This window comes from Dendrobates tinctorius, unplaced genomic scaffold (assembly GCF_039654945.1).
Source record: "Dendrobates tinctorius isolate UK_male_01 unplaced genomic scaffold, ASM3965494v1 ptg000243l, whole genome shotgun sequence".
NCBI lineage: Eukaryota > Metazoa > Chordata > Amphibia > Anura > Dendrobatidae > Dendrobates > Dendrobates tinctorius.
Window position 1 is genome coordinate 17108135 of NW_027361910.1, and position 27010 is coordinate 17135144.

Here is a 27010-nt window from a genome sequence, read left to right on the forward strand (position 1 = left end):
GGCCAGGGAAGGTAAACTCTGTGGGACACAGCAGGGTTAAATTCCTGCAGAGACTGACCATACCTCCCTATAGCAGCCAGATGGAGACAGCAGGAAGCTGCCGTAGTGTTATGAGTGCTGTAAGAGGTGAATAGGATGGCACTGAGAAGGCTGTGAGTTATCGACATGACAACCAGTTGTCTCTTTTAGGCCGGCATCACATTAACGAAAAAATCAGACGAACGCAATGCGATAAAAAATCGCATTGCTATCATCCCAATGTTATTCTATGGTGTAGCTCCCATTATCCGATTTTTTTTTCGGATCTTTTCCTTGGACCGAGATAATCGCAACATGCTGCGGTTGTCACCGATTTTCGGATTGGACTTGCCAATGCAAGTCTATGGGTGCAATAAAAAATCAGATTACAAACGGACCACAAGTGTGACTTGCGAAAAAAAATCGCACCCGGTATCCTTTACCAAAAGCCGGCAATCCATTTTGCAATACAGTAAAATCACACTGACATGTTTAATAACGAAACAAAAGATTAGATATAGACACATAGAATACATATATTATATATAATATACACATATATACACATGTCATTGAGACACATATATATATATATATATATATATATATATATAATTCATACAGTTCTTCATAGCAGAATAGCTGCTAAAACATTTGCCGGCTTTTGTAAAATCATTCCCCAACCCGGCATGAAATGACACATGGCTTACATAGAGTAAACCATTTCATTTTTTTTTATATATGTCCCTGACTAATAATTAGATAAGGGTCTGTGTGCAAAATTTTAGAGATCTAGGTGTTAAATAAAGGGGTTAATTCGTTGTAAAAAAATGCGTGGTCTCCCGCGGTAAAATCGCAACCAGAGAGGTAAAGCAGGTGAGTGAGGGCAGATTTTTATAGCCTTGAGAGAGTGCCCCCAGACACCCCAGATAAGGTGCATCTATAAGACGTGCCTTTTCTGGCACTTATCCTCTTTGTTCCCATTGCCCTGTAGTGGTGGCAAGTGGGTTAATAACAAAGGGTTAATGTCACCATTCGATTGGAAATTGAGATTAAGCCGATTATTAATGGAGAGGTGTCAATAAGACACCGATCCATTATTAGCCGTAGACTATGAAAGGGTTAAAAAAAACACACAGACATTAATTAAAAAGTCTTTTAATGAAATAAAGACACCTAGTTTTTGACACATTTTTATTCCTTTGGTAATCCAAAATAAAACCATGACCTGCAAAAAGAAAAATTAAAAAATCAACAATATCCTTACCTCTCCGCCGTTCAGTCATGTCCCACGCTGCAATCCTTCACAAGGGGTTAAATAGTTTACAATGAGGACCGGTGCTAATGCGACCAGCCCCACTGTAATTTACTACAGAATGAATTAATTCAGCTGTACGCAGCCTCACTGACTGCCTGGAGATGAAATAATTACCGTGGGAAAGTTTCTGACTTTTTTACCACACTCATTAGTTCACTTCAGGTCAGCCAGGGGACTCCCCGCAGCCTCAGTGACGTCAGCAGGAGTTAAACTGTAGTGACTGCTACCAAGTACCCCTTTATAAGAGAATACTGTCAGTACCAGGCTGCGGTCACTACAAATTGAACCAAACTAAGGCTGCTTTCACATAACAGTTCTTTGCCATCGGTACAATCTGTCGAATTTTGAAAAAACAGATCCGGTGACTGATGCCGCTGGATCTATTTTTTCTCACAGACTTGTATTAGCGACGGATGGCCGCACGTTTCATCCGTCGTTCGACGGATCTGTCGGAAATTCTTTGTCTATCGGCCATAGACAACGGACATAGGAACGTTTTTTGTCCACGTCGAAAAATCGGACAGCGACGGATCTGTCACTGTCTGATTTTTGCTAAAATGGAAGCCTATCGGCAATGGATCCGTTGCTGTGATATGCATACTTCCGGCCACTTTCCAACTATATATGCAGGGTCTCACTCAATACATGTCAATGCACATCTGGACAGAATGTGGCCAGAGTATGCTGTGAGTGATGTGACTTTTCACAAGTCTGCAGTCACAAACAGTGGCTGCTGATGGAGGATCATGTAAGCAGACGTATCCTTCAGCAGGCTCTTTAGGATAACATTGCACACAGCAGTGTGCATACGTTAGTTTCTGAGGCTGTATGCAATGGAGACCACTGATGGACAAACCTGGACATATGAATTGTGGAAAAAAAACTGTCAATAGGTATAAACGAGTTAAAGGGATTAGATGGCACATTCATTATTATTGCATATGGTGCGCCGCTAAGAACTAAACTGCAGGTAGTTGTCTGATCTTCCTGGTGATGATTTCTGCTGTCTCATCGTGGTCAAAGACCCTCATGCTTCCCCTGCTTCCACTGCCTTTACTATTAGAACAGAGTCTTTTCTTCCACTCTCCTCTATTGATGGAGGGTCTATGCCAATGTCATGCTGATTGACAGCCAACTCTCCACTGTCTAAATTTGGGGAGCCAGATGTCAATCACCATGACATCTGTAGTGGCGTCCTGCCCATTGACTGAGCATAACAGAAGAGGAAGAGCTGCTCTGTTGCCAAGACGTGAAATGAAGCAGGGGAATTGCCATCAGAGATCGCCCCGGTGCAGAACTACCTGCTGTTAGTTCTTAGCCCCATGCTCAAATATACTGGAAATGCTGGATAACCCCTTTAATAATGTCCATATGAATGCCTAACATCCAGATGAATAGGTCTACAAGCTTTTTTACTTTAGAAAACACTCATTCTCCTGAGTTTCTACAATAGGAAATCCATCCCTGTGAACCCAAAAACCCAATACGAAATATCAGGTAAATCATGTGAATTTATATTCTTAATCTCCACAAATGCATCCAAAAAATCTCATCTCTGCCTAAGCCAATAATAAGTTAGCTTGGTTCTCTTCCTTGTAATATATTCACTGGACCCCAATAATTATTAGCATAAACAGATGAAAAGGAACAAAATGGCTTTAAGTGGTACCAGGCTACCAAAGTATAAAGCCTTGAAAGCACAGACAGTGCTGTACTACATTATTAAAGGACATTAGGAGAAAATCGTCTGAAGCAGATTATTATTATTGACTCCCAGAATGAAAAGTCAGGAGAAAAGTATGAATCTTTTACAGTCTATAATACTACATTGCTAGTGATGACCTATAGTTCCCAAGTTACTTTGACCAGAAAGTGAACAACTTGAACATGTTAATTATTTCTTACAAATGCATTCCAGTCAAAGCGACTGAAGACATTAAAACAACTTCACCTAAGGAACTCTGAAGATATTACCACTGAGAATCGCAGCAGATCAGTGAACGCTCATCTTTATTCACCTTGTACAGAAGCTTCTGAAAACTAATGAGTCTCCTCTAATAACAGCTGAAGAAGGACCACAAGATGTTCATAGCCAAGCCATAGGTGCCTCGATTCTCCCTAGAACAGGGGTCGCAGGGTCTTTTCTACCTTGTGATTTCAGCAATTTGCTTTCAGATCACCAATTTTGTATTATGAATATTTTCCTTCAATGTTGAAGAGATTCATTGGAGCAATCATTTTAAATATTACTAAGTCTCTAGTAACAGAAGAGAAATTAGGAGATTAGGATTACCTCGTTCATAGAGTTGAGCGATACCGTCCGATACTTCAAAGTATCGGATCGGAATGGATCGGCCGATCTTAAAAAAAAGTATCGGTATCGCCGATTCCGATACCGGAAGTCCCATTCAAGTCTATGGGACTTCCGGTATCGGAATAAGAAAAACCCTATTTTTGCCTTGTACAACCTCTCTGGGGTCTGTACGGGCCTTTCGGGGGGCTGTGCCGGCCTGCCAGGGGGTCTGTGCAGGCTCCGGTGGTCTGTGCCGGCCTGCCGGGGGGCTGTGCCGGCCTGCCGGTGGTCTGTGCAGGCTCCGGTGGGCTGTGCCGGCCTGCCGGGGGGCTGTGCCGGCCTGCCGGTGGTCTGTGCAGGCTCCGGTGGGCTGTGCCGGCCTGCCGGGGGGCTGTGCCGGCCTGCTGGGGGGCTGTGCCGGCCTGCCGGGGGGCTGTGCAGGCTTCGGGGGTCTGTGCAGGCATCGTCCGATGGGACTACAAGTCCCATCGGGCGATGCCTGCTACCATGACAGTGATTGACACATTAGCCAATGATGGGACAGTAGTAGTCCCATCATCCGGCTAATGTGTTGAATGTAAAAAAAAAAAAAAAATTACATGCTACATACATACAACATGCATACTACATACATGCTACATTCATACTACATATATACTACATGCATGCAACATGCATACTACATATATACTACATGCATGCAGCATACATACTACATATATACTACATGCATGCAACATGCATACTACATATATACTACATGCAACATACATACTACATATATACTACATGCAACATACATACTACATATATACTACATGCATGCAACATGCATACTACATATATACTACATGCTACATACATACTACATATATGCTACATACATACTACATATATACTACATGCATGCTACATACATACTGCATGCTACATACATACTACATGCTACATACATACTACATATATGCTACATACATACTACATATATACTACATGCATGCTACATACATACTGCATGCTACATACATACTACATGCTACATACATACCACATATATACTACATACATACTACATGCATGCTACATGCTACATACATACCACATACATACTACATACATACTACATACATACTACATGCATGCTACATACATACTACATGCTACATACATACTACATATATACTACATGCATGCTACATACATACTACATGCTACATACATACTACATATATACTACATGCATGCTACATACATACTACATACATACTACATGCATGCTACATACATACTACATGCTACATACATACCACATACATACTACATGCATGCTACATACATACTACATACATACTACATGCTACATACATACTACATGCATGCTACATACATACTACATGCTACATACATACTACATATATACTACATGCATGCTACATACATACTACATACATACTACATGCATGCTACATACATATTACATGCTACATACATACCACATACATACTACATGCATGCTACATACATACTACATACATACTACATGCTACATACATACCACATATATACTACATACATACTACATACAATACATTCATACAATACATACATAGACATACAGTACATATAACATAGAGTAACATACTTACCAATACTTGTCACATTGTTCCCCGAAGCCATTGTCTTTTACGGAATAAATATTAACATAACAAACCACAAAAATACTCACCCACGATCCGAAGCAGTCCACGAGTGTGTCCCACGACGATCTTGGGTAGAGAACTGCAGCATCAGCTGTTGCTGCCGTTCTCTACGGGCTGCAGGAATCCAATGACGGAAGGTAGGTATCCTTCCGCACTGTATTCCTCCTCCACTTAAAAAAAAAAAAAGTCCCTAGTCTCACTTTATGCCATTGCTGCGTGGGAAATGCCCACACAGCAATGGCATAAAGTGAGACTAGGGACTTTTTTTTTTAAAGTGGCGGAGGAATACAGTGCGGAAGGATACCTACCTTCCGTCATTGGATTCCTGCAGCCCGTAGAGAACGGCAGCAACAGCTGATGCTGCAGTTCTCTACCCAAGATCGTCGTGGGACACACTCGTGGACTGCTTCGGATCGTGGGTGAGTATTTTTGTGGTTTGTTATGTTAATATTTATTCCGTAAAAGACAATGGCTTCGGGGAACAATGTGACAAGTATTGGTAAGTATGTTACTCTATGTTATATGTACTGTATGTCTATGTATGTATTGTATGAATGTATTGTATGTAGTATGTATGTAGTATATATGTGGTATGTATGTAGTATGTATGTAGTATGTATGTAGTATGTATGCAGTATGTATGTAGCATGTATGTAGCATGTATGTAGTATGTATGTAGTATATATGTAGTATGTATGTAGCATGTAGTATGTATGTAGCATGCATGTAGTATATATGTAGTATGTATGTAGCATGTAGTATGTATGTAGCATGCATGTAGTATGTATGTAGTATGTATGTAGTATATATGTAGTATGTATGTAGCATGTAGTATGTATGTAGCATGCATGTAGTATATATGTGTTATGTATGTAGCATGCATGTAGTATGTATGTAGTATGTATGTAGTATGTATGTAGCATGCATGTAGTATGTATGTAGTATATATGTAGTATATATGTGGTATGTATGTAGTATGCAGTATGTATGTATGTAGCATGCATGTATGTATGTAGTATATATGTAGTATATATGTAGTATGTATGTAGCATGTAGTATGTATGTAGCATGCATGTAGTATGTATGTAGTATGTATGTAGTATATATGTAGTATGTATGTAGCATGTAGTATGTATGTAGCATGCATGTAGTATATATGTGTTATATATGTAGCATGCATGTAGTATGTATGTAGTATGTATGTAGTATGTATGTAGCATGCATGTAGTATGTATGTAGTATATATGTAGTATATATGTGGTATGTATGTAGTATGCAGTATGTATGTATGTAGCATGCATGTATGTATGTAGTATATATGTAGTATATATGTAGTATGTATGTAGCATGTAGTATGTATGTAGCATGCATGTAGTATGTATGCAGTATGTATGTAGTATTTTTTTTAACATTTAACACATTAGCCGGATGATGGGACTACTACTGTCCCATCATTGGCTAATGTGTCAATCACTGTCATGGTAGCAGGCATCGCCAGATGGGACTTATAGTCCCATCGGACGATGCTTGCACAGACCCCCGGACATCAGCACAGCCCCCTGGCAGGCCGGCACAGCCCCCCCGGCAGGCCGGTACAGACCCCCACAGGGTGCACAGACCACCGGCAGGCCGGCACAGCCCCCCGGCAGGCCGGTACAGACCCCGGGCAGTCCACACAGCCCCCCGGCAGGCCGGCACAGCCCCCCGGCAAGCCGGCAGAGACCCCCAGAAGGCCCGAAATGACGGCGCATCATGATGCGCACACACCGCGCATCATGATGACGTCAGGCTGTCAATCAACTTTGAACTTCCGATTCCGATGCCGACTTCCGATATTGAAAAAATATCGGAAGTCGGTATCGGAATTCCGATACAGCAAGTATCGGCCGATACCCGATACTTGCGGTATCGGAATGCTCAACACTACTCGTTCACTAAAGAGCAATATTCATTAAGAAGAAATTAAATCTGTTGCACAATATCAGGATTCTCCAGTGGCAGCACAGAGATTTGGCGGTCATGTGACTGTATGTATGCGATATGCATACTTCTGTCCACATTCCGACTAGATGTGAGCTGCCTTGATCAATTCACTTGTACTGATCGAGGCAATGCACGTCTAGTCGGAATGTGGTTGGGATTTTGCAGCGAAAATGTGAAAAAACAGCATCACATGCAATCCTATGGGATTCCGCAATGCTGTGCTAATGCTGCGAATTTTTCCTCGGCGGAATCGCATCGCGGAAAAATCTGCAGCATGCTCCGCCCACATAGGAATGCATTGTTCAGAACATTTGTGGATGGTACCCACGGTCCGGAGGAGAGGAGACTGTCCTCCAGTCTGTGGGTACCATATCCCTGTAAAAAATAGAATTAAAATAAAAAAATTGGGTTATATTCATCTTCCGACATCCCGCACAGTGTCCCCAGGCCTCAGCGATACACGCAGCAGCTCCCGTTCCCAGTAATGCATTGTGATAACCATTGCTGATGTCACGTCTTGCGATGCTGGAGCGGTCTCGAGAGACTGCGACATCATCAAAGGTCATTGCCGCAATGCATCACTGGGAATGGGACCTGTTGGAGCATCGCGGAGGCCTGGGAACACTGCGCGGGACGTCGGAAGGTAAGAATATGACGATTTTTAATTTTTTTAAGTTATTTTTAACATTAGATCTTTTTACTACTGATGCTGCATAGGCAGCCTCAATAGTAAAAAGGTGGTCACACTAGTCAAACACTATGTTTGACGAGTGTGACCAACCTGTCAATCAGTTCTCCAAGCGATGCTACAGATCACTTGGAAAACGTTAGCATTCTGCAAGCTAATTACGCTTGCAAATTGTTAGTTTTTCCGTGGGAAAATCGTGGGAATTTAAAATGCGATTTTCCCGCGGAATGGAATTCCGGAATTTTCACGGTAACTTCCGTGGGAATTCCGCTACGTGTGCACATAGCCTGACACTCTGTAATGTATTAGAACTGAGAGAGACACAAAGACCTGCCCAACTTCTTGTAATCCATATCAGTGTCTCTGCAACTAGAGATAGATTACATTTGACAACAGGTAGTAGACATCAAGTTAGACAGAAGGGATAAGGCCTAGTGACCGGCACCTTGGGGGTAAAAAGTCATAATTCTTAAGGAGGATGATTTTCAGATTGCCTCTTTAGCAATTTATCTATGAAGTGAGATCAAGTGATCTGAAACAGACAATTTAAAGAAAAGTAAACTGAAACACTGTAAAGTCACCAGCGACTCCACCGCTCTATTTCACGTTCTTAGACGGATGAGATGCATATACTTACAGTATACTAGGAATGTAGCTAAGTACAGCTAATTTAAAATATTTAATATAAAGTTTTGGGGAAGATCTTCCAGCAACATCTGATAATCATAGTGTTGATTTTTAATTATTGTCTTACTGGGGGGTTTTCTTGCCAAATACCCAGAAGTACCAGGTCAGTTGCAATAACAACTCCAGCTTTTGGACAATTGTGACACTGTCTCTGGAAGAAAAGAACCAAGCTTTTCTAATTTCATAAAACCCCTTTAACTATTTTTCAAGAATTTGATGGTGTGTGAACTATGTTACCAAATGAATTGGTAATACTGTCAGAAAATAATTATTTCCAAAATGTTTAATTTTCTGTTTCACATTAAACTGCCCTCTTACATTCTTAAACACCAGTCACAGTTTACATGAGGGTTGGATCACATACGCTGTTTTTCCTGTAGTTTTTGATGCTTTTTATTTACTGAAATTAAAACACTGAACCAAAAACATATAAAAAATAGCAAGTAAGATACCATCCTCAAACAATAGTACTGTGGAGCTTCTAGAACAAAAAATGCCACAATTAATCAAGACTGACATTTTTTGCTCCACTCTTGATGAAGATCGCAGTGTATTCAGACCCCTTTAAATTTTTCATTCTTTGTTTCATTGCAGCCATTTGGTAAATTAAAAAAAGTTCATTATTTTTCTCATTAATGTGCACTCTGCACCCCATCTTGACTGAAATCAAACAGAAATGTGGAAATTTTTGCAAATTTAATAAAAAAGAAAAACTGAAATATCACATGGTCATAAGTATTCAGATCGTTTGCTGAGTATTGAGTATAAGCACCCTTTTGAGCTAGTACAGCCATGAGTCTTCTTGAGATTGATGCAGCAAGTTTTTCACACCTGGATTTGGGGATCCTCTGCCATTCTTCTTTGCAGATCCTCTCCAGTTCCGTTATGTTGGATGGTGAACATTGGTGGACAGCCATTTTCAAGTCTCTCCAGAGATGCTCAATTGGGTTTAGAGCAGGGCTCTGGCTGGGCCAGTCAAGAATAGTCAGAGTTGTTCTGAAGCCACTCCTTTGTTATTTTAGCTGTGTGCTTAGGGTCATTGTCTTGTTGGAAGGCGAACCTTCGGCCAAGCCTGAGGTCCAGAGCACTCTGGAAGAGGTTTTCATCCAGAAAATCTCTGTACCTGGATGCATTCATGTCTTCTTCAATTGCAACCAGTCGTCCTGTCCCTGCAGCTGAAAAAACATCCCCATAGTATGATGCTGCCACAACAATATTTCACTGTTGAGATGGTATTGGGCTGGTGATGAGCAGTGCCTGGTTTTCTACACACATACCACTTAGAATTATCACCAAAAAGTTCTATCTTGGTCTCATCAGACCAGAAAATCTTATTTCTCATAGTCTGGGAGTCCTTCATGTGGTTTTTTAGCAAACACTATACGGGCTTTCATATGCCTTGCACTGAGGAGAGGTTTCTGTAGGGCCACTCTGCCACAAAGGCCTGACTGGTGGAGAGCTGCAGTGATAGTTGACTTTGTGGAACTTTCTCCCACCTCCCTACTGCATCTGTGGAGCTCAGCCACAGTGATCTTGGGGTTTTTCTTTACCTCTCTCACCAAGGCTCTTCTCCCACGATTGCTCAGTTTGGCTGGATGGTCAGGTCTAGTAAGACTTCTGGAGGTCCCAAACTTCTTCCACTTAAGGATTATGGAGGCCACTGTGCTCTTAGGAACCTTGAGTACTGCAGAAATTCTTTAGTAACCTTGTCTAGATGTGTGCCTTGCCACAATTCTGTCTGAGCTCCTTTGCCAGTTCCTTTGACCTCATGATTCTCATTTGGTCTGACATGCACTGTGAGCTGTAAGGTCTTATATAGATAGGTGTGTGCCTTTACAAATTAAGGGTCCCGTTACACTAAACGATGCACCAGCGATCCCGACAACGATACGACCTGGTCAGGATCGCTGGTGCGTCGCTACATGATCGCTGGTAAACACTCAAACAGGCAGACTCACCAGCGATCAGGACCAGCGAGGACGCTGGTATCCAGGGTAAATAGCGGGTAACTAAGCGTGCGCATCGCTTAGTTACCTGCTGTTTACCCTGGATACCAGCGTGCTCGCGCTGGGAGCTGGTATCCAGGGTAAACAGGGGGTAACTAAGCGCTGACAGACACAGCAAACCTTCTTGCCACAGCTCGCATTGATGTGCCATCCTCGATGAGCGGCACTACCTGAGCCACTTGCGTGGGTTGTAGAGTCCATCTCATGCTACTACGAGTGTGAAAGCACAACCAACATTCAAAAGTGACCAAAACATCAGCCAGAAAGCATTGGTACTGAGATGTGGTCTGTGGTCCCCACCTGCAGAACCACTCCTTTATTGAGGGTGTCTTGACAATTGCCAATAATTTCCATCTGTTGTCAATTCCATTTGCACAACAGCATGTGAAATTGATTGTATATCAGTGCTGCTTCCTAAGTGGACATTTTGATTTCACAGAAGTTTGAATTACTTGGAGTCATATTCTGTTGTTTAAGTGTTCCTTTTATTTTTTGAGCAGTGTATTACTTATCAAAACAACCTAATTTTTACACAGTACAAACTTAACCAAATGTAATGGGTTTACCGCAACAGAGCGGGCCAGAAGACTGCAGTGTCTGAATTCACGTACTCCTGCACTGATTAGAAGCACATCTCCTTCATATTAAATGATGCAGGCTTCTGTTAGCATTGCAGGACTTAACCCCTTAACCTCCAGGACATTTTCCGTTTTTGAATTTTCGTTTTTTGTTCTCCTTCTACCCAGAACCATAACTTTTTAATTTGTCTCTCAATATGGCCATGTGAGGGCTTGTTTTTGTGGGACAATTTGTACTTTTGAACGACACCATTGGTTTTAACATATCATGTACTGAAAAATGGGAAAAAATTCCAAGTGCAGTGAAATTGCAAAAAAAGTGGAATTCCAAAGTTTTTATTTTACAATGTTCACTAAATGCTGAAACTGACCTGTCATTATGAATCTCCAGGTCATTATGCATTCACAGACACCAAACATGTATAGGGTCTTTTTTATTTAAGAGGTGAAAAAAAATCACAAATTTGTTTAAAAAAAATGGCGCCATTTTCCGAGACTTGTAGCGTTTCCATTTTTCATCATCTGGGGCTGGGTGATGGCTTATTTTTTGCATGCCGAGCTGACGTTTTTATTGACACAATTTTGGTGTACATACAATGCTTTGATCACCCATTATTGCATTTTATTCAATGTAGCAGTGACCAAAAAAACATAATTCTGGTGTTTAAAATATTTTTCTCATTAGGCCGTTTAGCGATCGGGTTAATTATTTTTTTATATTTAGATACGTATCAGGCTATTCTGAATGCAGCGATACCAAATATGTGCATATTTGATTTTTTTATTGTTTTATTTTGAATGAGGCAAAAGGGGGTGATTTGAACTTTTATTTTTATGGATTTTTAAAAACATTTTTCTTTTACTTTTTGCATGCCTGTGTAGCAGAAATGTTCACCCGCTATGAGCGCTGCCCATGGCGGGCAGCATTCATAACAATCTGTCAATGACAAACACAGAGATCTGCTGCAGACCTCTGGTTGTCATGCCGACTGATCGGTACCCCCAACCATGCAACGGGGTCAAAGATAGACAGAACCAGTGGCGCTTCCTGTAAGCATGAGTTAAATTCTGCTGTCAGAGATTGACAGCAGCATTTTAACTAGGGTGAATCGTGATTCCACCCACAGCTGTTGCAGTCACAATGTCAGCTGTATAGATCAGTTGTTATGTGCCTGGAAATGTGCAGGTTCAGCACCGGAGCATCAAACATGGGGAATCCGCCATATGCCTTTTATGGCTCATGTCAGAAAGGGGTTAAACTGTTCAGCTTGGAGTCTAAGAAGCCGCCCTGCTTAGATGATCCTCTCCTATATTTACTTGCCTCTGGCAATCGTGTTAAGTCTTGTACTGCCTAGTGTGGCGTGGAGGAGACGGCTGTTGGTAGAGGCGTTTGGAGTATTGTTCTGTGACTGTTTGAACTTTTTGGCTGTTCGTAAATCCTTTACCTCTACTATTTGGTTTACATTACTTTTCACCCCAGTGTTCCCCTCTGTAGTCTGTGAATGCATATTTGTATGATTGCTTCCTTTATCCCTGTACGTGCTTCCTTGTTTGGCTCGTGTATATTCATTTACTATTATTCCCAACTTTCCTGGGTGGGGGAGGGGAACCTATATAGGGCTGATTCAGGAGTTCAACAAGGTACTTGGCACCTGTGTCTTCACCATTAGAAGTAATCCAGGGAGCAGGAATAACAAGGGAATCCCTAGCATTAGGGACAGGAAAGGAGCCCCTGGCCTCGGGTAATCTGACAACAGAGTCGTGACAGTAAAGTCTTAAAATGTGCCAAATTTATCATGTGTTTCATATTGTTTGATCAGTCTGTGTAATTTTAAACACTGTTAAAATTGTTCTTATTACTGCTCTGGTGGGGCAACTATAGCACCTCAGTCTGGAGGTGGCAGATCTTCGCGCTGCGGTTTTGCAGCACCCAAACATATCTGGTTTGGGGACTGCAACTCCCAGACAACCCCTAGTGAAGCCCAAGGTACCTTTGCCTGACAGGTTCTCTGGGGATCTTGGCAGGCTTGTTTTTTTTCAGGGAGGCAGGTAGGCTTTACTTTAAATTGCATCCTCACTCCTTTGGAACTGAGGAGCAATGGGTGTGGATCTTAATTTCACTCCTTTAGGGTGGCCCTCAAGCCTGGGCATTTTCTCTCCCAGCCGACTCTCAGTCACTACGGACAGTTGAAAAAATTTTTCAGGTGCTGAGTGACCGGCCAGTGGAGGAGTATTACTCAGAGTTTCAGAGGTGGTCCACCAATACTAAGTGGAATGACCCTGAACTCCACAGACAGTTCTATCAAGCATTATCTGTAAGGGTAAAGGATGCCTTTGCCCTGCATGAGGCTCCAGTCTCCCTTGAGGCAGCCATGTCTCTGGCCATCCGTGTGGACCGCTGTCTTCGTAAGACACATAAAGAGACATTCCAATTTACGGGGGGGGCCCGGAGTCAAGAGAACCTGGGTCTGAGTTTCCCGAGGAACTCATACAGTTGGGTGGGGCGCCACGTTCTGTTGGTCCAACGGTAGTTTGGTATAAAGGGGAGCGTGTTCTTTCTGTGGTGGAAAGTGTCATTTTGTGGGTGCTTGTTCTTCCACACCCTTCTTAATAAGCCACTGGAAAACTAAGGAGCACGAGAGGTTGGCAACCCAGGTGTTCTTATTTCCTCCGTTGGTAGATCTCAAATTTTTTTTACTAGCCGAGATCATCTTGGCAAAGATAAGGTGGTCTTTTCTGCCTTTCTGGATATTTGATCTTAGCTAGGTTCATCCAGGCCCATGGCCTCAAACCACAAGAGTTGTCTAGATCAATACCCTTGAGCCAGGAGTACTTTACTCAGGTCACCCGTATGTTGCATCTACAGGTAGGGATCATGCACTCTGAAATTATAGATTGTTTTGTGCTAGAGGGCTTGCCTCTCCTGTGGTTCTTAGACTACCTTGGCTAATGCTCCACAACCCTGTGATAGACTGTCAGACTCAGGAGATAGTGAAATGATGAGAGTATTGCCAAGAACACTGCTTGGTCACCCACCTGGCAAGGGTGGGTACCCAATCTCTGCCTAAATACCTGTCTGACTTTGGGGATATGTATTCATTACAGGAGTGTCAGGAACTGCCTCCACATCATCCATATGATTGCACCCTTGCACCCTTAATCTCATTCCTGGGACCAAGCTGCCAAAGAGCTAGTTAAACAATATCTCTGGTCATGGAAGTAAGCCATGAAGGACTATTTCTCTAGTCTGCCAAAGGGTCATATCCGAACTTCTTCATCTCCCGCTGCTGCAGGGTTTTTCTTTGTCAAGAAAAAAGACAGGTGGTTATGCCCTTGCCTAAACTTTCGCAAACTCAATTGGATCACGGTCCGGAATCCATATCCTCTCCCTCTCATCTGGGATCTCTTTAATCAGATTGTGGGAGCCAAATGGTTTTCTAAACTGGATCTCATGGGGGCTTGTAATCTCATTTGCATCAAGGAGGGGGGTGAGTTGAAGACAGCCTTCAATACACCTGAGGAACACTATTAAAACCTTGGGATACCATTTGGGTTGAATAATACTCCTGCCATCTTTCAGCACTTTGTTTAGTCACCTGGCAGGTAGGTTTGTTGTGATCTACCTTGATGACTTTTATATTTTTTCTCCTGACCTCGTGTCACCAGGCACATCAGGTACATGTCAGGCAAGTCCTTCAGATACTCAGAAACAATAAATTATTTGTCAAACCAGAGAAATGTCCTTTGTTCAGGAGATCCCTTTTCTGGGATTTTTTTTATTGTTTGGAGTATTGCTCCATGACTGTTGCTTGGACCTTTTGGCAGTTTGCAAATCCTCTTCCTCTACTATTTGCTTTACATTCCTTTCCTCTATGGTGTTTCCCTTTGTTGTTTGTGAGTGCATATTTGTATGAATGGTATTTTTCCTTCATCCCTGTACATCCTTCCTTGTTTGCTTGGTTTGTGTATATTCATAACATATTAGTCCCCACTTCCCTGGGTAGGGGAGGGGGACAGATATAGGGCTGATTCAAAATTCCAGCAAGATACGACACCCCAATGTCTTCACCATCCGGGGAGCAGAGCTAGCTAGGGCAACTCTAACATTGCGGACAGGGAAGAAGCCCCTGGCCCTGGCTAATCTGACAACAGAGTTGTGACACTAAAGTCTTAAAATATGCCAAATTTCTCATGTGCTACATATTGTTTGATCATTCTGTCTAATTTTAACACTAGCCTAATTCTGTCATGACATGACATATATTTAAAATGATAAGTCGTATTCCTGACTTTCTTGGAAAATAATTGCTATTAACCTGTTAAATGCCACTATCAATCTCTGACAGTGGCATCTAACACGCGCCAGCTCCGGGGCACATCAATCCACACGGTCATCGGCATGCCTGTGATGTGATCGTGGGACGCGAATGGATTGGCATGACAGCCAGAAGTCTGTTGAAGACCTCTGTGCTTGTCATGACAATTCCCCTGTGAAAGCCAGTCTGTAGCTGGTGTTCCCAGGAGATTAGGACAGTGTGATTTTTCACTAGACATACTGTAGCAGTGATGTTGCACTGTTATGTATAGTGCAAGCGAGCGGATGATTGCAGCTGTATGTCCCCTTAGAGACTATTAAAAAACGGAAAAAAAAAGGGTTTTTAAAAATATGACAAAAGTTAAATTTCTTTTGCCCCATTGAAAATACAAAAATGAAAAAATAAATAAACACTTGGTGTTGCTGAATTCAAAATGTCAGATCTATCAAAATATAAAAATAAATCAATTCAATTGGTAAACGCCACCATGAGAAAAAAATTCAAATGCCAGAATTACATTTTTGGCACTGCAATATTGCAATAAGAGGCGATCAAACCATATTACCCTCAAATAGTATCAATAAAAACATCAGCTCAGGGCACAGAAAATAAGCCATCATACAGCCCCAAATTGAAAACATTATGGGTCTCGGAAAATAGCAACACAAGCGATTTTTTTTTATATTTCCAAATTTCTTTTCACCACTTAAATATAAAAAAACTACACATTTTTGGTATCTGAGTACTCGTATTGACCTTGAGAATCATATTTCCCGGCCAGTTTTACCGTATAGTGAAAAAACATGGTAAATAAAAGAAAAAGAAAAAAAAAACAATTGGAGAATTACACTTTTTTTTACAATTTCAATGCACTTGGAATTTTTTGCCTGCCTTCCAGTGCATCACATGAAAACATAAATGGCGTAATTCAAAATTGCAACGTGCCCCCCAAAAAAAACAAGCCTGCCCTCACACGGCTATGTGGACAAAAGAATAGAAAAGTATGATTCTTGGAAGTAGGGGAGAAAGAACTGAAAACAATAAAATGGAAAATTCCTCGTTAGCTTACTTTGTGCCAGAAATGTGTGCAATCATTTTGACACGTTGTTTGGTACATTTTTTGCATGTTACGTAATGCCCTTTTTCCCGATAAATCATGGCTTTTTCAGCTATGCCACCCCCTAGGCGGATAAGGCATGAAAAGTGTCTAACACACATCATAAACATGGTGCAAATCATGATAAATATTCCACAATATTTCCTACTCTTTGACAATCACTGGCCTAATTGAACATTTAATCCGCAAACATGATGAATAATAGAGATGTTCTTGAATAATGTAGATAAGACACTCATGTGCCAACATCTGAGTAAAAATCAACCTATGGATTTTAATAAAGAAGGTTTTACTGTACCATGGCAATAGGAACAATCCCTGTAAATGCTGCTTGGCTGACGAAGATTTCCGAAATTACAAGTTCACTGGCAGAGTCTTCTTCTGGGTATTCCACCTGCCACGTAATCTGTTGGGCACCAGCCAAACCACTGCCAATGTCCATTTCAAAGTCCATCTGCAGAATTTCATAATGTGAATTGTTGAGTCTGAAAGAAATCGAGAAAATGTCACTGCTTCTAACAAAGCTCCCACAAACATAAATAACAGCCTCACCTCGTGGTAATGAATTAGCATGGATGTTCCATCTTTACCGCACTGATCAAAGCATAAATCATCTAATCAATTCTGCAATAGCTCTAATTTATCACAGGTGACTCACAAGTCCTTTTTCCTATACCTGTCTGATAGAAGCAATCTTTCTAATTAGCGTGCATGCCACACTTTCCTATTAGGAGGCAAACTACACCTTCTCCGATGGCCTTGAGACATCAGTGCCTTTTCCTGTGAGATTGTCACTAGAAAGTGTTGTCTACCTTTTTTAGGAATTCTTGTGTCATCACCTCTCATATATGACAAGGATCTGGGTCTGACACATATTTTAGGTCCCTGGAATGCATATCAGTTTTGTGGCTTTTTTGTGCTGTTTGCATGGGTGTGTAACATATATATATGTATGTATTCATGCGTACATAATATACTGTATATATATATATATATAAAAAAGCTGAATATATTTAACCCCTTAATGACGGGGACAATTTTTTAAATTTGGACCAGTGTCACTTTATGTGGTGATGATTCTGGAACGCGTCAACAAATCCCTTTGATTTTGAGATTTTTATCTTGGCACATTATAGTTTATGATAATGGTAAATTTAGGTTGATAGTTTTTATGTTTATTTAAAAAAAAATATCAGAAACTTGACAAAAATGTTTAAAAAATTGCATTTTTCAGACTTTGAATGATTATCCCTTTGATCCAGATAGTCATACCAAACAAAAACATTAATAAATAACATTTCCCACAAGTCTGCCTTTCATCAGCACTATTTTTAAAACGCTATGTCACGCTGCAGCTATGCAGGTAACTACAACCTCCACAAGATGGCAATAGAGTGGAAGAATAGTAACAAGTCAGCAAGGGCAAACCTGCAGTGTTGCAGCGAAGCTACCAAGAGGTGGCAGCAGAATAGTCAAACAAGCCGAGTCAAAACATAGACCGTCACGCAGTGCAAAGGGGAAAAACTAGTACAGTGGAGAGCCAAAAGGTCAATACCAGACAAAAGGCAGAAGTACCAGGGACCAGGGGCAATATCAAGTCAGAGTCAAAGCCGAGTCAAACACTTAGAAATCCAAAAGTAATCAGGAAACACTAAGATGGGATGGGCAGAGAGGGAGGAACAGACACGGAAAAGGTCACAAAGTGCAGCAGGACAAATCAAGGTACTACCAGAGTCAGATACTCACGCTGTAGGCAGAAAACATAACTGATATGGCCTTCAGGACGCAGCAGGAAGAAATAGCAGACCTGAACCCAAAACGAGGCCAGGCAAAGTTAACCCTTGAAATGATCAGCCCAGGAAAGGGGCACACAAGACTCAAAACCCGGACTGGATCATGACACGCTAATTTATTTTGTTAGTCTTGTAGGAGGTTTTAAAATGTAGCAGTAATTTTTCATTTTTACAAGGAAATTAACAAATTTTATTTTTTTGTAGTGAATTTGGGAGTGCTATATATTGGAAAACCCCCAAAAGGAATACCATTTTAAAAACAGCACAACCTGACATATTGAAAACTGCTGTTAGTTTATTAACCCTTCAGGTGATTTTCAGGAATTAATGCAAAAAGTGGTATAGCAGGAATGAAAAAAATGTTTGTTTACCACTAGAGTTGAGCGACTTTTGTTTTTTTAGGGTCGAGTTTCGTTTCGTGAAACCCGACTTTTCCAAAAGTCGGGTCGAGCAAGATCGGCCGATTATAGGGAAAAGTCGGGGTCGTCCCGAAACACGAAACCCAATGTAAGTCAATGGGGAATAAAAGTCGGCAATGAGAGGAGGACAGGAAACACACCTACAGTGCCCATTTGAATGCCAAAAGCATCAATTCTTCTTGCTTAAGCTTGTCAACCTTAATTAACTTCATAATACAAGTTATGCACTGAAAAATGTGGGTTATTTGGCTAAAGTTGTGGGGGGGTAGGGCTGGCTCCAGGTTTTCATGTGCCCTGGGCGAAAGAGTGCCCCTTTAACACATACCACAACTCATCATGCTCCGATACGGCAGAGAAATAGCGGTATAGTACAATGAAAAATACTTCACTTTTTACATCTCATGATGAGGCCCATCTATTTCTCCATACAGAATCATTGGTCCCATATAATGTTTGAAACAGTATATGATGAGCTCCACATAATGCTACAGTATATGTTGGTCCCCATGGATGAAGCTCCACTGTCTTATGGGCCCAAATAATGCTCCAAACATAATGGGCCCCATTTCTAATGCTCTATTGTATAATGGGACCTGTAAATGCTGCTCCAGTGTCTGATGTCCACCTTTGGAATGTTCCAGTGTATGGTGGGCCCCATCTATCATTCTCAAGAGTATAGTGCTCCCCAAAAATTGCTGTCCCAACATTGAAAACAATCAAATAAGTCTCCTCGCTAGGGAATCCCTGTACTAGTCTGGACTCCTTGTCGTCCCCATCTTCCATCTCACTGCACAGTATTTCAACCTTGCAAGTGCTGTGATCCTGAGCAAGCAGGGGGGGCCCACTCGTTGGCGACGGCACTGGCACAGGGCCCCTGATAGTACGGTGGTGTGTCTGATGGCAGGTGGGCCGAACCTGCACTTTCATCTGCAGCTTCCTCTTTGTCACCGTGTAAGATGGAACTGTATATGGGAAGGGTAACCTGAGTTTCATCAGGGTCAGATTCAGGCCGTGTAGCGTGCGAGGGGAATGTAGTGGTCTGGGTCAATGTACCAGCAGATTCATCGAGCAGCGGCTGGGCATCAGTGCACTTGTGTCGCCCCCAGGAGTACGGTCGCCACAGTGGCATTACCTTCCTCCTAGGGAGTGTGATGTCATGCTTGGGAGCAACGAAGGATCTCTCTAGCAGGTTAACTGATTGGGCGGCGTTTTTCCCACGAGTCATGACCCTCCAAACAGCGTTCATGAAGGCAAAGTGTTTGTTTTACGTGGGCAGTATGGTTGCAAAGCTGAACCTTAAAGGAATGTCCAGAAGGGCACCACCAGGAGTGGAGCCTACGGTTAAATTCGACTCCACCTGGGAAACCTCAACCATGCCAGCTACAGAAAAGATGCACACATTGCAAGCTTAATTACGTTAACGAACGAGACTCCGTCATGCCCCGCGGTCCGAGTCCGGCTTACTAGAGGGACACGTGAGGCTCTGGCACATGAGATTGGCCAATAACTGGTGTGTCATGCCCTTACATGTCCGTGGCTGCATGTGCGCTACACTGAAAAGGCCAGCGTTTGTCGCTTACAGGTGCAGATAACCCGCTGAACAACGTTAGTGATGGGGATCACTGATAACAATTATTACCCGCGAACGATGATTTCCCAGTAAGTGCAGGTCAACCGCAGTTCCGGAATTAGGCCTAACCGTCATTCCTGAAAAAATGAAAAACTTACGTGTGCAAACCACAGGTGCTGTAGCTTGCTTAACAGCTTGCCAGCCGTTCTCACGCCCAGTATGGATTACACGTGATTGCACAAAGGTGAGAAAGGGTACCGTATCCCCAGATAACATGTATGGATAGCGTACACATTCAAAATATATGTCACTACATCAGGAGGCAGGCTCAGACGGTGTTAGGCCCAGTATGGCTTGCACGTGATTGCACAAAGGTGAGCAAGGGTACCGTATCCCCGGATAACATGTATGGATAGCGTACACATTCAAAATATATGTCTATACATCAGGAGGCAGGCTCAGACGGTGTTAGGCCCAGTATGGACTGCACGTGATTGCACAAAGGTGAGAAAGGGTACCGTATCCCCGGATAACATGTATGGATAGCGTACACATTCAAAATATATGTCTATACATCAGGAGGCAGGCTCAGACGGTGTCAGGCACAGTATGGATTTGACGGCCCAAACTACACAGCGGAGGAGCAGGGAGAGGTAAAGATTGCAAATGCTGGGGCCCTGCACAAGCAAGGGGGGCCCACTCGTGGGCGTCGGTACTGGCACTGGGCCCCTCATAGTACGGCGATGTGTCTGACGGCGGGTGTGCGCCACCACCGTCAGAGACACTTGATTGCACTATGAGCGACCCTGTGCCAGTGCCCGCGCCCAAGAGTCGGCCTACCCACCTGTCCAGGGCAACGGCACTCGCACGGTGTCGTGCGCTAGGTGGTGACACCGGCCATGGGGGGGGAGGCAGCACAGTTAGGGAGTTTTAGAAAGTGGCATATGTTGATGTTGGACATTCAGCTGATGCAAAAGGTGAAATAGGTCAAGTCCCAGGAAGAGGTGGACCAAAGCAAGCCATTTTTCTGTCACCCTATGTGTCATCAGGGGAAGGTGGGACAAAATCCTTGGAAACCCATGCATGGTTCATTTTAATGAAGGTTAGATCATCCACATTTTGGGTTGACAGACGGGTCCTTTTTTTCTGTCAGGATTGATCCAGCTGCACTGAAGACTCTTTCCGATAGCACACTTGCAGCTGGGCAAGCGAGCTCCTGTAAGGCATATTGTGCCATTTCAGGCCAAGTGTCCAGTTTAGCGGCCCAATAGTCAAAGGGGAATGACCTGTGTGGGTTAACATCTGTATGGGAGGAAAAGTAGTTTGTAACCATAGTTGACAACTGCTGTCTCCTGTCACTTTCCATCGATGCAGTATTACCAGTTGTGTGAGCGGTACTTGAAAAATCAGTCCACAACATTGTCATGAAACCCCTGTCTCCAACGCCACTTCTGCTGTGTGCACCACGAACACCTCTGCCAAGCTGCCCCCGGCCCGTACGGCTCGTGTGAGAACCATCACCGCTGCTGTGTGCTGGGAATGCCTCAAGCAACCGATTTACCAGAGTTGCTTGTTTATTAGCCAATATTAGGTCAAGGTTCTCCTGTGGCATGATGTTTTGTAATTTGCCTTTATAGCGTGGATCCAGGATGCTGGCCAACCAGTAGTCATCATCGTTCATCATTTTGGCAATGCGGGGGTCCCTTTTTAGGATCTGCAAGGCATAATTTGACATGTGGGCCAATGTTCCCGGTGTCAATGATGCACTGCGAGTGCTGGTTGGAGGAGCGCTTTCTGGCAAATCCACATCCCTCCAGTCACGCACAAACCCTGTACCAGACCTTGCCACGCCAACATTTTCACTTGCCCCACGAGATGCATCCTCCTCCCCTAAGTAATCATCCCCATCATCATCCTCCTCCTCCTCTTCTTCCTCCACCTCATCCAGGAGAGGTCCCTGAGCAGACAATGGCTGAATATCATCAAGGATTCCCTCCTCCTCTTCCTCCTCATCAACATTGGCTGCAGACGCCTGCTCCTTAAGGTGCGTCAAAGTTTGCATGAGCAGACGCATAAGTGGGATGCTCATGCTTAGGATGGCGTCGTCTGCGCTTACCAGCCGTGTGCATTCCTCAAAACACTGAAGGACTTTACAGAGGTCTTTCAGCTTCGACCACTGCACACCTGTCAACTCCATGTCTGCTCTCAAAGTGCCTGGCCGTGTATCCTCCCACAAATGCATTATGGCCTGCCTCTGCTCGCACAGCCGCTCCACCATGTGCAGGGTGGAGTTCCACCTTGTTGCAGTGTCGATAATGAGGCGGTGGTTGGGAAGGTGAAGCAATCGCTGCAGCTTCTGCATACGAACGGAGTGTACAGGCGACCGGCGGATGTGCGCGCACAGTCTTCGCACCTTCTGGAGCAGGGCTGTTAACTCCGGATAATTTTTGAGGAAGCACTGCACCACCAGGTTCAAGGTGTGAGCCAAGCAAGGTATGTGGCTGAGTTTTGAAAGGGCTATGGCTGCCACAAAATTACGGCCGTTATCACTAACTACCTTGCCTGCCTCAAGATGTACACTGCCCAGCCATGACTCAGTTTGTCGCATCAAGTACTCGGCCAGCACCTCGGCGGTGTGTCTGTCGCCCAAACACATCATCTGCAGGAGGAGGAGGAGGAGGAGGAGGGTGGAACGCCTACAGCCAACTGTTTCCTATACCGTGGGCTAGGCAGCACTGTCCCAACACCGCTGTCCCCTGTGGACCCTGCATCCACCACATTAACCCAGTGCGCAGTGATGGACACGTAACGGCCCTGGCCATGCCGACTGGACCATCCATCAGTTGTGAGGTGCACCTTTCCACTCACTGACTGCTTGAGTGCATGGACAATGCGGTCTTTTACATGATGGTGGAGGGCTGGGATGGCTTTGCGAGAGAAGAAGTGGCGACTGGGTAGGTCATAGCATGGTACTGCATAGGCCATGAGTTCACGGAAAGCTGCGCTTTCCACCAACCGAAAGGGCATCATCTCAAACGAGATTAGTTTGGCAATGTGGGCGTTCAAACCCAGTGTACGCGGATGAGAGACTGAGTACTTTCTTGACCTACTCATAGTGTCTGGGAGGGTGAGCTGGACTTGAGAGGTGGAAGTAGCGGTGGACAGGGCGGACTGAGAGAGGGTTGATGATGGTGATGGAGTTGGTGTTCTTTCTGATGGCCTAGATTCAGTATTTCGTTGATATAACAGTGGGATTCCCTGACTGCTGTGGCCTTGCAACGACACCTCAACATTTGCTGCTGTGCTAACCGGTGGGCTTACAGTGGGGGAAACAATGTAGCGTTGCTGACTACCTTCTTTGTGATCAGTTGCACATGTGGCACTTGAGGTTTGGTGTTGTGTCCACGCTTGCAAGTGCATGCTGGTTAAATGTCTAAGCATGCAACTGGTATTCAAACTTTTCAGATTTTTCCCTCGGCTAAAGGTCTTTGCGCACTTCTTACAGATAACCTTGGCCTGATCATGAGGATTTTGTTCAAAAAAGTGCCACACTGCACTCTTCCTACTTTGGCAGACATTTTGCGGCCTAGCACGCTGTGATCTTTTGACCCTCTGGACAAGCTGTCCAGCAACTCTTTTGATTTTTGGAACCTGTCTTTGGAGTGCTCCGGGCCTGCCAGATAACAGCTGTTGCGATGTCGATGTCTGCTGTGGATGCTCCTCATCTGAGCTATTGGAAGCAGCACCCTCTTCCCCCAATGGATGCCAATCTGGGTCAACAACTGGGTCATCCATCACCTCCTCTTCAATGTCATGTGCACCTTCCTCTGTGTCACCGTGTATGGTGGTATAGTGTGCGGGAAGGGGCACCTGAGTCTCATCAGGGTCAGAATCTGGCTCTGTACACTGCAAGGACAATGTAGTGCAGAATCATCTATCAGCGGCTGTGCATCAGTGCACTCCATGTCAGATTCATCTTGGCCTGGGTAATTCACCATTTCACTTGATAATCCAGGCATGGTATGTGAAAACAGCTCCATGGAGTAATCAGTAGTATGGCCTGCATCATCCTTCAATCTTGGTTGGGGTGATGGACACAAGGAAAAGTGTGGTTCATGAACATGAGCCTCCAATGACGACTCAGTGCTTTTACTTTTTACAACTGAAGAAGAGGAGGCGATAGAGCTGGAGGCTGAGTCAGCAATGTAAGACAAAACTTTTTCCTGATGCTCTGGCTTTAAAAGCGGTTTGCCAACTCCTAGAAAACTAAGCCTTCGAAGCCATATGGAGCCAGACGATGACGCAGGCTCAACACCTCCTGCATTCGGTCCTATTTTGCTCTTGCCACTACCATCAGATCCACCACCAACACCATCATTACCATCTGCCAACCCCCGCCCAATTCCACGGCCTCTTCCACCAGCCTTCCTCATTTTTTGTAGAAATGTAGACAAAATCCAACAAACTATATAGTAATGTAAAACAAGGTACAAGGTGTCTATAGGACAGGGGAGATTTTGAATTTCTGCACACACTTGTGGACACTGGACACTTATGGATTGTGTGAGGCCCACTGAATATCACAGCGCTATGTCACAGGCTCGATGGCACAGGTGTGAAAAAAGTGACTACAGGATAAGGGAGATTTTGAATTTCTGCACACACTAGTGGACACTGGACACTTTTGGATTGTGTGAGGCCCACTGAATATCAGAGCGCTATGTCACAGGCTCGATGGCACAGGTGTGAAAAAAGTGACTACAGGATAAGGGAGATTTTGAATTTCTGCACACACTAGTGGACACTGGACACTTTTGGATTGTGTGAGGCCCACTGAATATCAGAGCGCTATGTCACAGGCTCGATGGCACAGGTGTGAAAAAAGTGACTACAGGATCACAGAGATTTTGAATTTCTGCACACACTAGTGGACACTGGACACTTTTGGATTGTGTGAGGCCCACTGAATATCAGAGCGCTATGTCACAGGCTCGATGGCACAGGTGTGAAAAAAGTGACTACAGGATAAGGGAGATTTTGAATTTCTGCACACACTAGTGGACACTGGACACTTTTGGATTGTGATAGGCCCACTGAATATCAGAGCGCTATGTCACAGGCTCGATGGCACAGGTGTGAAAAAAGTGACTACAGGATCACAGAGATTTTGAATTTCTGCACACACTTGTGGACACTGGACACTTATGGATTGTGTGAGGCCCACTGAATATCAGAGCGCTATGTCACAGGCTCGATGGCACAGGTGTGAAAAAAGTGACTACAGGATAAGGGAGATTTTGAATTTCTGCACACACTAGTGGACACTGGACACTTTTGGATTGTGTGAGGCCCACTGAATATCAGAGCGCTATGTCACAGGCTCGATGGCACAGGTGTGAAAAAAGTGACTACAGGATAAGGGAGATTTTGAATTTCTGCACACACTAGTGGACACTGGACACTTTTGGATTGTGTGAGGCCCACTGAATATCAGAGCGCTATGTCACAGGCTCGATGGCACAGGTGTGAGAAAAGTGACTACAGGATCACAGAGATTTTGAATTTCTGCACACACTTGTGGACACTGGACACTTATGGATTGTGTGAGGCCCACTGAATATCAGAGCGCTATGTCACAGGCTCGATGGCACAGGTGTGAAAAAAGTGACTACAGGATAAGGGAGATTTTGAATTTCTGCACAGACTAGTGGACACTGGACACTTTTGGATTGTGTGAGGCCCACTGAATATCAGAGCGCTATGTCACAGGCTCGATGGCACAGGTGTGAAAAAAGTGACTACAGGATAAGGGAGATTTTGAATTTCTGCACACACTAGTGGACACTGGTCACTTTTGGATTGTGTGAGGCCCACTGAATATCAGAGCGCTATGTCACAGGCTCGATGGCACAGGTGTGAAAAAAGTGACTACAGGATAAGGGAGATTTTGAATTTCTGCACACACTTGTGGACACTGGACACTTATGGATTGTGTGAGGCCCACTGAATATCAGAGCGCTATGTCACAGGCTCGATGGCACAGGTGTGAAAAAAGTGACTACAGGATAAGGGAGATTTTGAATTTCTGCACACACTAGTGGACACTGGACACTTTTGGATTGTGTGAGGCCCACTGAATATCAGAGCGCTATGTCACAGGCAGAAATTGGCTAGTGTATCACAAACTACAAGGTGTATGTAGAATTGGGCAGAATAGGAATCTCCCTAGAGTGTAGGTCTGTAAGAACGGAACAAGTCCTCCACTTATCCTTCCACAGTGACACACAGATAGCTTCACTGTGGCCGTGATAACAGCCGTTACACGGTACTGAGAGGAGCGTGCATGTACATGGCTGTCCGGTGTACGTAAAATTGTCAAGCTCCGTGTTTTTTAAGTATACGGACTGACACACGCTGTCTCTCTATAGTTTTGAATGTGATCAAACAGCAAATATATTTAACTGTTTGAAAGGTAGACAAAACTAGTAGGTGCAGGTCTGTAAGAATGGAACATGTCCTCGACT

At 43.6% G+C, this 27010-nt stretch overlaps 1 protein-coding gene across 1 annotated transcript in view; it reads right to left on the bottom strand.

The window, feature by feature from the left end:
* The window catches only part of TMEM132B (transmembrane protein 132B), a 1036733-nt gene that overhangs the window by 320513 nt on the left and 689210 nt on the right, over positions 1–27010 (bottom strand). The window contains exon 4 of the mRNA XM_073557086.1: positions 17003–17189. Coding sequence (XP_073413187.1) covers positions 17003–17189 — 187 coding nt within the window. The remainder of the gene's footprint in view (positions 1–17002; positions 17190–27010) is intronic.